This window comes from Labrus bergylta, chromosome 11, assembly GCF_963930695.1.
Source record: "Labrus bergylta chromosome 11, fLabBer1.1, whole genome shotgun sequence".
NCBI lineage: Eukaryota > Metazoa > Chordata > Actinopteri > Labriformes > Labridae > Labrus > Labrus bergylta.
The window spans coordinates 31,142,380-31,154,741 of NC_089205.1; the positions used below are offsets into that span (position 1 = coordinate 31,142,380).

Genomic DNA, 12,362 nt, shown 5'->3' on the forward strand with positions numbered 1-12,362 from the left:
TGTTTACAAGATCACATGTTTACAAGATCACATGTTTACACAATTACATGTATACATGATCACATGTTTACAAGATCACATGTTTACATGATAGCATGTTTACACGGTGACATGTTTGCACAATCACATGTTTACACGATGACATGTTTACACAATCACATGTTTACATGATAGCATGTTTACATGATAGCATGTTTACACAATGACATGTATACACGATGACATGTTTACACAATCATATGTTTACATGATAGCATGTTTACACGATGACATGTTTACACAATCACATGTTTACATGATCACATGTTTACAGGATCACATGTTTACACGATGACATGTTTACAGGATGACATGTTTACATGATCACATGTTTACACGATCACATGTTTACACAATCACATGTTTACACGATCACATGTTTACACGATCACATGTTTACATGATCACATGTTTACACGATGACATGTTTACACAATCACATGTTTACACGATCACATGTTTACAGGATCACATGTTTACACGATCACATGTTTACACAATCACATGTTTACACGATCACATGTTTACACGATCACATGTTTACAGGATCACATGTATACACGATGACATGTTTACACAATCACATGTTTACACGATCACATGTTTACACGATCACATGTTTACACGATCACATGTTTACATGATGACATGTATACACGATGACATGGATACACAATCACATGTTTACACGATCACATGTTTACACAATCACATGTTTACACGATCACATGTTTACACAATCACATGTTTACACGATGACATGTATACACAATGACATGATCACATGTTTACACGATGACATGTTTACACAATGACATGTTTACACAATGACATGATCACATGTTTACACGATGACATGTTTACACAATCACATGTTTACACAATGACATGATCACATGTTTACACGATGACATGTTTACACAATCACATGTTTACACAATGACATGATCACATGTTTACACGATGACATGTTTACACAATCACATGTTTACATGATCACATGTTTACACAATCACATGTTTACACAATCACATGATCACATGTATACACGATGACATGTTTACACAATCACATGTATACACGATGACATGATCACATGTTTACATGATCACATGTTTACACGATGACATGTTTACACAATCACATGTTTACATGATCACATATTTACACGATCACATGTATACACGATGACATGATCACATGTTTACACGATGACATGTTTACACGATCACATGTATACACGATGACATGATCACATGTTTACACGATGACATGTATACACAATCACATGTTTACACGATGACATGTTTACACGATCACATGTATACACGATGACATGATCACATGTTTACACGATGACATGTATACACAATCACATGTTTACACGATGACATGTTTACACGATCACATGTATACACGATCACATGTTTACCTGATCACATGTTTACATGATCATATGTTTACAGGATCACATGTTTACACGATCACATGTTTACCTGATCACATGTTTACATGATCATATGTTTACAGGATGACATGTATACACAATCACATGATCACATGTTTACACGATCATATGTTTACACAATCACATGTTTACACGATCACATGTTTACCTGATCACATGTTTACATGATCATATGTTTACAGGATCACATGTTTACAGGATCACATGTTTACATGATCACAGCAGGGGGAGCTCTAAATGTTCTGGTTTCACTCTAGTAGAGCGGTCCTTCTTTTTTTTGCCTTTTGTTTACATGATCAAGTTTACATCGGTAAACATGTTTACTTGTTTACATGTTTACTTTAATAGATCATATATTTACTCAATCACATGTTTACTCAAGTTTTGTTGTTTATATATTGACTTGATCAAATATTTACTTGTTTACTTTTCATTGTTCTGTCAGTTGATTGTTGTTAAAGTTCAATCCTGGGTGAAGAGATGTACATTTAGTTTTTATGTATGATCAGGCAGACAGTTAAACAGACAGACACAGAGACACACAGACAGACAGACAGACACACAGACACACAGACAGACAGACAGACACACAGACACACAGACAGACAGACAGACATAGAGACAGACAGACACACAGACAGACACACAGACACACAGACAGACAGTCAGACAGACAGACAGACACACACACACACAGACACAGACACACACACACACACACACACACACACACACACACACAGACACACACACACACAGACAGACACACAGACACACAGACACACAGACAGACAGACAGACAGACAGACACACAGACAGACAGACAGACAGACAGACAGACAGACAGACAGACAGACAGACAGACAGACAGACAGACAATTAAACAGACATAGAGACAAACAGACATTGGACAGACAGACAGGTAGAATTGACAAATAGCTGTTTCACAGGTGTGTTACCTGGCTGAGGGCGGGGTGGAGCTGCTGATGGCGTTGTGGCGTCCCACCTGGGGAAGGTACTCCTGACGTTGAAGCTGATCGGCCGAGTTTACAAGCCGACTTTGATTCTGCATGGGAAAGAAACATTGTGGTCGTCCTGACAGGTAACACTTAGCTCAGGTTCTGTCGCCATGGTAACTTCAGGGTTAACTCTGAGTCTTCAAGACTATGAACACCTGATCTGCCCCGGAGCAGGTTATGTTCAGGATAAGAAATCAAACTGCATGAAACTGCCGACTGACCAATCAGATCACAGAGGTGTGTGAGCTGATGTTGAGTGAGAGACAGAGTCTTTGTGTTTCTTTCACGTTTTGTATCAAAGATATGATTAGTTCTACAAGGGATCATCCTACAATAGAGACTGATATCTGATATCTGCCCCTTTATCTGAACGCACTCAGAGAAACTCAGTATTATCTCTGAGGTCAGGGTCAGTGAAGGCAGACAAATAACCTACCCGACCTCTGACCTCCTGTTATTATCCTCACAGTTAATATGAGCAATAACTCACCTGCTCCTCCTCCTCCTCCTGCTCCTCCTCCACACAGCATCATGGTGGGGCTGACGGATGATCTCCCCATCCTGCCTGACACTGGACTGGACTGTCCGTCTCTGTCTTTACTATGCTGTCTGGGAAGAGATCTGGAGTCTCCTGCAAAGCAATGGAGCAATAACACATCGACTGTTTGTGAGACTAAAACCATCAAATATGAAAGATCAAACCTGTTCAGGATCAGGTTTAACTTGTTCAGGATCAGAATTAACTTGTTCAGATAATGTACTTGGGTTAGGTCATGTACTAATGAAGTACTGATGCAGTATTTACCTTCACTGTTGCGGCTTTTCCTGCTGCCTTTCTTCATCACCTTTCTCCCTGATGTAAACATGTTGTTGAGATCATCCAATGGGCTTGTTGGAGTTTGTGACCTCATCGACACGTTCTGCATGGAGCCGTGGGTAGAGGAGGAGTTACTGAGTTTGGCCCCGCCTTCTCCTGCCCTTTGGGAGGAGGAGGAAGATGAAGAGGACGAGCGAGGCATGCTTCCTCCTGCCATCAGAACATCGTAGGGTGGTGGTCTCTTTAAGCTTAGAGGAGTCAGAGAGCGACCCATGCTCACTGGAGATGGGCATGCTGATTGGCTGCGGGGGTAACCATGACCACCGTGGGCTGAATTAGAGGACTTATAAAGGTTTGAGGGGAGGGGCGGTGCAGATGAGCGGCCAGAGGAAGTGATGGTGTGGGTGGAGGTTAGATCCCTTTCTCTGTTTTGTTCTCTGTCCTGATGCCGGTCTTTTTCTTTCCGGTGGTGGCTGGAGGTCTGTGCCTGTTCGACACCGCCCGACTTACTGTATGAGACGTTATCCATCATGGGTAGGCGGGTGACTTCTAAAGGGGTCAGGGGGGACTCATCAGAATTCGGGGAGCATTGAGCGGGAGCAGGGGGGAAGACGAGCAGCGGTGGGCGGTGGGTCAGGAGGTTGGGGAAGGGTGGAGGAATGTCAAAAATAGAGTCCCGAGATGACCATCCTTCAGGATCCATGAATGCAGAGTGGGCCTCCTGCAGGAAGTCCTCCATCGGGTACTTCATCTCCTCATACACAGACTCATTCTGCTCGTCCTCCAAAGCTTCCTGACATTTAACCTCTCGCAGGATGTTTCCCACCATCTCAATGTAGACCGGTTCCTCATCATCCGTATCTCGAGACGCAGGACTCTGACTCTGAGACAACGAACTGTCCCAACGCAATGACGATTTCTTGCTTCCATGGCTACGTATGTAAGATTCATCAAAAGAGGTGCTGAGCTGAGTGTTTGGGTTCCGTTTGGGTTTAGGTGGAGGCATCTTCTTGAAGTCTTCACTATAAAGGTGGCATTTAGCTGCAGACAGACAAAAATATTAAGAGCTAAGGAGCTGGCGGCTCCATCACTTCATTCTGTACAGTCTGAGTCAGGTACTGTCCCTTTAAGACATGAGTCAGGTTTAACCTGTCACATTACATCATCATCATATTCAGCATTCATCATAACTATCGTAATGATCTGAATACATGTGTGACACAACCGCGCCATCATAGATAAAATCGCAAACATACACAAACACACAAAGAATTTCAGAAAACTATGCAGGAAATGCAAGCACAATCTAACTTGATGTGGTAGAAACAAACTAAATCATACATATAGACAAAATAAGAATAAAACATCTACTGACTGTAGGAATCAATATGACATTAGTGAAGGGTGTCATTAACAGTATTGCAAACCCAGTAAACATTATCTGTCAGCAGAAAATAAAGTGATTCCTTTATATAGACAACAATTCACCAACTACAGGCCTGTATCATTACTCTGTCAGTTCTTTAAACTATTGGAAACTAAATCAAAAAGCACTCTTGCTCTCTAGCGACTAATCTGCTAAATCTTTTTCTTTATTTTAGCTACCTATCCTCAGCCTAGCTTAGCAGTTAGCTTAATTTACGATGGCTTCTTTTTCTGCCTCTCCATCTCCTAGTCTCTCCTGCTATACATGTCAGCGGGGGGGTCCCGTGACGATGGCTGGCTAGAGGACGTGCTTTCACCAAGCTCCCGCTCCCACTCTATTTTAATTATATTTGAGACGGTCTAATGTAACCAGTTTAGCTTATTACGTCAACACAGTGTTGTAACAACTTGTCACGGGAAGAAAGCTACCCCTTTAAGTGACAAGAGATGTCGAAACAGACAAAAATTCAACCATGCAAGTCAACAGCTGCTACAACTGCTAGCCAAACGAGCACTGTGCATGAAGGTGGCAAAACCCTGCCAACAATGGACGCCACAGCTTTAATTCACGAGGTAACTCAGAACTTTAGCGACATTATGGAAAAAAAAAAGTCTCTCTGAGACTTTGGAAAAAACAACCCTGGAAAGCCAGTCCAAACTAAGCCTAACCCTGTTCTGGCAGGCCATCAACCATTATTAGTTTCTACAGAACTCCTACCACCTTATTATGACCCCCAACTGAATGTTATACAATTTTCACAAAATACAAAGAAAAGGATTCTTGCTGTTTCATTGGATGCAGAAAAAGCTTTTGATCGGGTGGAGTGGGAGTATCTATTTGATATCCTTAACAGGTTTGGTTTGGGTTCTAGTTTCACTACATGGGTTAAGCTCCTTTATAGATCTCCGTCTGCAAGAGTTCTGGTTCAGTGTCTGAGATGTTCCCTCTGAATAGAGGCACACGCCAGGGCTGTCCCCTTTCGCCGCTTTTATTCGCATTTGCGCTTGAGCCTCTCGCAGAGGCCATTAGAACCCACCGTTTTTTTTCTGGTGTCACATTGGGAGACACAGAATACAGGATCTTGCTCTATGCTGATGATATATTGTTGTTTATTACTAATCCAGAGCGCTCCATACCAGTATTGGAATCGATTATAAGTCAATTTGGCCAAGTTTCAGGTTACAAAATTAATTATGACAAATCAGAGGCCTTGCCTCTCGGAGACTTTGGTGTCCCGGATACCCTTGTTAATTTTCCGTTCAGATGGTCAATTTCAGGCTTTACCTATCTGGAGATTGCAAATGCAGCCACTTAAGATCAATAGAAGAGTTATTTTGGATATCGAAAGATCTCTTTCAAAATTTATATGGCATGGCAAGAAATCTAGGCTAAAGATGAAGACCTTACAGTTGCCAATAGACAGGGGGGGTCAAGCACTTCTTAACTTTCTATATTACAATTGGGCCTGCCACGGCAGGATAATATCACGCTGGCTAAACCATTTTTTACATCAAGGGGAGCCTCTAACAGATTCATGGTGCTGTTCCCCTCTCTCTCCTTTCAGTCTCCTCTCAACTGACGCTGGCGAACTGCCAGCAGATGTTAAAAACAACGCTGTCATGTTTAGCACGCTTAGAATCTGGAGAGATATTATTAAACACATTGGCCGAAGAGGTTTCTCATCAGCATTAAAACCTCTGACTCAAAATAAAGCCTTCTCTCCAGGTATAGGGAAAAGTATTTTCAATGACTGGTATTCAAAGGGTCTAAGATTTGTGGCTGATTTATTTCAAAATGGTGATTTTATGTCATTCAATCAACTCCAGACCAAATACAGAATACCAAACAGCCACTTCTTTGGTTTTCTCCAAGTTAGGCATTTTGTCCAATCAGATCTCATTATCCCCACTGATCAATCATTGTTGAGCTCAATTGAAAGTTTTCTTCTCAATTTTAGTTTAAATGCGCTCAACAACAGAAAAATTATTTCCCTTTTTTATGACAAATTACATCCTATTAATTGTGATAGGGTTGAGAGAACTAGGGAATTATGGGAAAGGGACTTGGAGGTTGAACTTAGTGCTGAGTCATGGTCAGGTACCTTTGTTTCAGCTAGAAAAATCTTTACATGTAATCGTTTCAGTGGATTCAGGAGAAGCCTCCATCAGTCACGCAGTGGTACAGAGAAACATTTAAGGTTTTTCCTATGGAACACCTCAGTGCTAAATTAAAGGGCAATAACAACTTATTTTATAATATTTGGCAGCCCTTCATGGATTATCTTCCCATTGATCTGGTTGGCTTATTGCAGAAAGGGTGTCCACACTTTATCTTCAAAAATACGGCATAGTCATGTTTTTCCCTTTGACATGTAATTTAGGTAGATAAGATTGTATCTGATATGTTATTCCCTGATATATGTTATTACAACCCATGTATGTTATTATTTTTATTTTTAAATATATATATATTATATATATTTTTTTATTCAGTAATTTGGCTACGCCTGTGCTGTCTTGTTCTGTGTTTGTTATGTTAAAAAATGAATAAAACATATATATTAAAAAAAATAAAAATACATGTCAGCGGGCTGCAGTAGCTCAGTCTGTAGGGACTTGGGTTGAGAATCGGAGGGTCGCCGGTTCAAGTAGGGTTAGGTGTTAGCGTCCCGGCACGGGCCAAGTCTGGAAATTGGCCTGGTAGCTGGAGAGGTGCCAGTCCACTTCCTGAGCACTGCCGAGGTGCCCTTGAGCAAGGCACCTAACCCCCTCACCAGCTCAGGAACGCTCGCTGTGGGCAGCCCTCTCACTCTGAGACCTCTCCATTAGTGCATGTCCACTGTTTGTGCATGTGTGTGTATTTCTATTTTTGTGTAGCATGTTCACTAGACAGAGTGTAAAAACGAATTTCCCCTCGCGGTATCAATAAAGTGTAAATTATTAAGATGTTAAATTACTCCTGTAGTTCATGTCTAGCTTTGGAGGCGAGGGAGTCTGGGTTAGAGAGATGACTCCACACCAACACACTGGTGTATGCTGAGCCCAGAACACCTCTTCCCATTTTCCCTCATCACTATGGCTATGGCACCATGTCCACTGATGGGGAGAAACTCTGCAGGAGGTACAAAGCATCCAAGGCGGTGTGAATGTGAGGAACATGATGTCCATTGTCGTGTTTGTGTAGGTCATTCCAGATGTGTTTGTTCACCACCTTATTTGCCTCTATGAAGGTTTATTCTCTGGTGGGCCCACTGCCCAACAGACCTGTAGTATTGCTTAATATGTAAATTATGTAACCTGAAACTCCGCAAAGTCAGCGGGCATAGTTAGGTGTATACCTGGGGTCAGAGCGGGCAACATCGCATCTCATGTAGTGTTCTTTGGACCCCTCCCAAATCAGACCAGTGATGACATGTATAGCCGCATGACTTGGAATTACAGGGACTGCTTTAAGTTGGTTTGAATCCTACTTATCAGACCGATCTCAGTTTGTACATGTTAATGATAAGTCCTCTATGCACACCAAAGTTAGCCATGGAGTACCACAAGGTTCAGTGCATGGACCAATTCTCTTTACATTATATATGCTTCCTCTGGGAAATATTATGAGGAAACACTCCATACAGTTTCATTGTTATGCAGATGATACTCAGCTCTATGTATCAATGAAGCCTGATGGCACCAGTCAGTTATGTCAGCTAGAAACGTCCCTTAAGGACGTTAGGACCTGGATGACCAGAAATGTTTTGCTACTTAACTCAGACAAGACTGAAGTTATTGTGCTAGGCCCTAAGAACCTCAGAGAGACTTTTTCTAGTGATTTGACTGTCCTTAATGACATCAGCCTGGCATCTAGCACCACTGTTAGGAATCTAGGAGTTCTATTTGATCAAGATATGTCTTTTAACTCTCACATCAGGCAAATTTCAAGGACAGCCTATTTTCACCTTCGTAATATATCCAAGATCAGGAATATCCTGTCGCAAAACGATGCAGTAGTTCATGCATTTGTTACCTCCAGATTGGATTATTGTAATTTTCTTTTATCAGGGTGCTCTGGCAAGTCTCTAAAGACTCTTCAACTAGTCCAGAATGCTGCAGCTCGTGTACTGACTAGAACTCGGAAAAGGGACCACATTACTCCTGTGTTGGCTTCTCTGCACTGGCTCCCTATACAGTCTAGAATAGAATTCAACATCCTTCTTCTCACTTACAAAGCTCTAAATGGCCAGACACCATCTTATCTTAAGGAGCTACTAGTGCCGTACTGTCCCTCGAGAACATTACGGTCCCAGAATGCAGGCCTGCTAGTGGTACCTATGGTCTCTAAATGTACTATGGGAGGTAGAGCCTTCAGTTATCAGGCCTGCTCGTGGTACCTACAGTCTCTAAGTGTACTATGAGAGGTAGAGCCTTCAGTTATCAGGCCTGCTCGTGGTACAGTCTCTAAATGTACTATGGGAGGTAGAGCCTTCAGTTATCAGGCCTGCTCGTGGTACAGTCTCTAAACGTACTATGGGAGGTAGAGCCTTCAGTTATCAGGCCTGCTCGTGGTACAGTCTCTAAATGTACTATGGGAGGTAGAGCCTTCAGTTATCAGGCCTGCTCGTGGTACAGTCTTTAAATGTACTATGGGAGGTAGAGCCTTCAGTTATCAGGCCTGCTCGTGGTACCTACAGTCTCTAAATGTACTATGGGAGGTAGAGCATTCAGTTATCAGGTCCTCTCTTTTTGAATCATCTACCAGTCAGGGTCCGGGAGGCAGACACACTCTGTACTTACAAGAATAGATGTAAAACATTCCTTTTTGATAAAGCTCATAGTTAGGGCTGGCACAGTCATGGACCAGCTCCTAGTTATGCTGCTTTAGGCGTAGACTACCGGGGGAACTGGCACCTTGAGCTTTTATCGCTCCCTCTCTCTCTCTCTCCCCCCCCCCCCCCCCCCCCTCTCTGTATTCACATTATATTACTGCATGTCGCTATCTGTAAATCTCAGTTACTAACCACATTTGTTTTCACCTGCAAGTATCAGCTATTACCAGCAGTTGTTAGTTTTTACCAGCAGGTGTCAGGTTTAACCTACAGGTGTCAGGCTTCACCAGCAGGCATTTTGCTGCGTTCTTACCTTCAGCATGCTCCACAATCTCTCTGGTGTCGTGGGAGTCCTTCCTACTTGCTGGTGCAGAGCCATTCATGGTCTCGGAGCTGTCGGTCAGTTTGGTGTTGGGGTCTCTCCGGGGTTTGGGTGGGGGTAATTTGGGGTTTTGGTTGGAGTCGTCGTCTCCGCCCCCCACTGAGTGGAGGGACTGTGATCGGACAGTGAAGCCCTGACTGGGAGGGGGCAGACGATCCTGTGGTGCTGGCATTGTCATGAAACCCATCCTGAAATGTTTCCCAGAGTACGTCCCTTCTGTTGCCATGGCAACATCTTCGCTTATCCTGAATAGACCAATTGGAAAAAATAAAAAGAGTTGAGCCATTTATTATCAACCAATCAACTAGAACTGTATAAAACACAGACTCCCTTCATGTTGTCAGAAACTGAATGGAGCACAACCCTACTGCTTCAGTTGTGAGGCGTTTTGGAGATATGGCGCCCTCTTTCAGTAATGCCTGCTGCTTTGGAAGACCTTTATTCTAAAACTTCTAGATACTTTAAGTTTCCTGTAACTTCAATAGAACATGTTATTAAACTGTGGTTTTCCTGCCTTGAGTTTGAGATGTCTTCATGTGTGTGTGGATTTTCTTGGTTTTGACAATAAACCAGTGTGCTCACTCCCTTTTCCCTGAATGTTAAGCAGCTGCATCTCTTCTATAAAAGGTGTGTTTGAATAAATTGGAAATGACGAATAACATTGAGTCATCAAACACCTTGTATTATATTCATCCCAACCAATCAAAGGCCCCTTTCTATTTATTTATCATTACTTGTTTATTTTAAAGGTTTGAACCTCTGCAAACGGAAAAGACTTTTTGATGCCCTCCATCTTCTCCTGCTGCTCTATATAGCCTGATCCAATCAATCCTGCTGTACTGTTCCACCTCTACTGTTCCACCTGCTTCTTCGATATGTTACCTGTTGAAATAAAAGGACACACTATTCGGTGTCCCAACATCCAACCTAATGGAACTCAACAACAGGGCTGTTACATGCATTACAACCTCAAAAAAGACCTCACACATCCACTAAAAATCCATCTAACCCTACTCCCCTCAGGACAGCCAGACAGAGTACTGAGGGGCAGGGGACAGCCAGACAGAGCACTGAGGGTCAAGGGACAGCCAGACAGAGCGCTGAGGGTCAAGGGACAGCCAGACAGAGCGCTGAGGGTCAAGGGACAGCCAGACAGAGCGCTGAGGGGCAGGAGACAGCCAGACAGAGCGCTGAGGGTCAAGGGACAGCCAGACAGAGCGCTGAGGGTCAAGGGACAGCCAGACAGAGCGCTGAGGGGCAGGGGACAGCCAGACAGAGCACTGAGGGTCAAGGGACAGCCAGACAGAGCACTGAAGGGCAGGGGACAGCCAGACAGAGCACTGAGGGTCAAGGGACAGCCAGACAGAGCGCTGAGGGTCAAGGGACAGCCAGACAGAGCGCTGAGGGTCAAGGGACAGCCAGACAGAGCACTGAAGGGCAGGGGACAGCCAGACAGAGCGCTGAGGGTCAAGGGGACAGCCAGACAGAGCACTGAAGGCAGGGGACAGCCAGACAGAGCGCTGAGGGGCAGGAGACAGCCAGACAGAGCGCTGAGGGTCAAGGGACAGCCAGACAGAGCGCTGAGGGTCAAGGGACAGCCAGACAGAGCGCTGAGGGGCAGGGGACAGCCAGACAGAGCACTGAGGGTCAAGGGACAGCCAGACAGAGCACTGAGGGGCAGGGGACAGCCAGACAGAGCACTGAGGGGCAGGGGACAGGGGTACAGAGCAATGAGGGTCAAGGGACAGCCAGACAGAGCACTGAGGAGGGAACAAGTGTTTCTGTTTCTCACCTCTTGATGGCATCTTCCTGCCGTCTCTTTTTCTGGTGTTTCTCCTGCAGGTAGGCCCAGTTAGTCTGGTTGCGGATGCGGTCGCTCTCTCTGGCAATATCTGAAGCATTTTGGATCACCAGACCGTCATAGGTTCGAAGGCCGCTGTCCTCCACATACTGAAAAAACCTCCTGAAGGAAGAAGCCTCCTCTTGAGACGTCATGACTCAAGGAGACCTGAGAGGAGGACCAGAAAAACAGATGTCATTGAGTGAAGAGTCACTGGGAGAGGAGACATTGAGTGAATAGTCACTGGGAAAGGAGACATTAAGTGAATAGTCACTAAGAGAAGATTCACCTTTGGTTTCGGAAGAGGAGTTATGGAGAAACTATGGTGGCCACCATTTTGGTAATACTGACTCACACACTAGGCTTTTAATATGTGCTCAGGGCTTTTGGCTTTGGTGATATGTCTTTGGTTGGTTTGTTGTATCAGGGTGCACAGTGTTTTGTTCTCTCTTTGCCCCAGCATTGAACCATCCCTACAATCTCTGCTTATGCAGATGACGTTAATATTTTCATCTCCAGTCAGGGGGATTTTCAATATCTGAAGGACACTCTGTCCCT

The 12,362-nt window shown here is 43.8% G+C and overlaps 1 protein-coding gene across 3 annotated transcripts in view; it reads right to left on the reverse strand.

The window, feature by feature from the left end:
• The window catches only part of nyap2a (neuronal tyrosine-phosphorylated phosphoinositide-3-kinase adaptor 2a), a 23,135-nt gene that overhangs the window by 7,846 nt on the left and 2,927 nt on the right, over window positions 1-12,362 (reverse strand). The window contains exons 1-6 of one of the 3 annotated variants that reach the window (XM_065960597.1): window positions 12,094-12,331; window positions 11,757-11,972; window positions 9,896-10,209; window positions 3,332-4,384; window positions 3,017-3,157; window positions 2,467-2,573 (exon numbers count right to left, since the gene is read on the reverse strand). In XM_065960597.1, coding sequence (XP_065816669.1) covers window positions 2,467-2,573; window positions 3,017-3,157; window positions 3,332-4,384; window positions 9,896-10,209; window positions 11,757-11,959 — 1,818 coding nt within the window. In that variant the 5' untranslated portion in view covers window positions 11,960-11,972; window positions 12,094-12,331. Of the gene's footprint in view, window positions 1,976-2,466; window positions 2,574-3,016; window positions 3,158-3,331; window positions 4,385-9,895; window positions 10,210-11,756; window positions 11,973-12,093; window positions 12,332-12,362 lie in introns of those variants that run through there. The other 2 variants (XM_065960598.1, XM_020659883.3) reach the window with 2 other exon arrangements.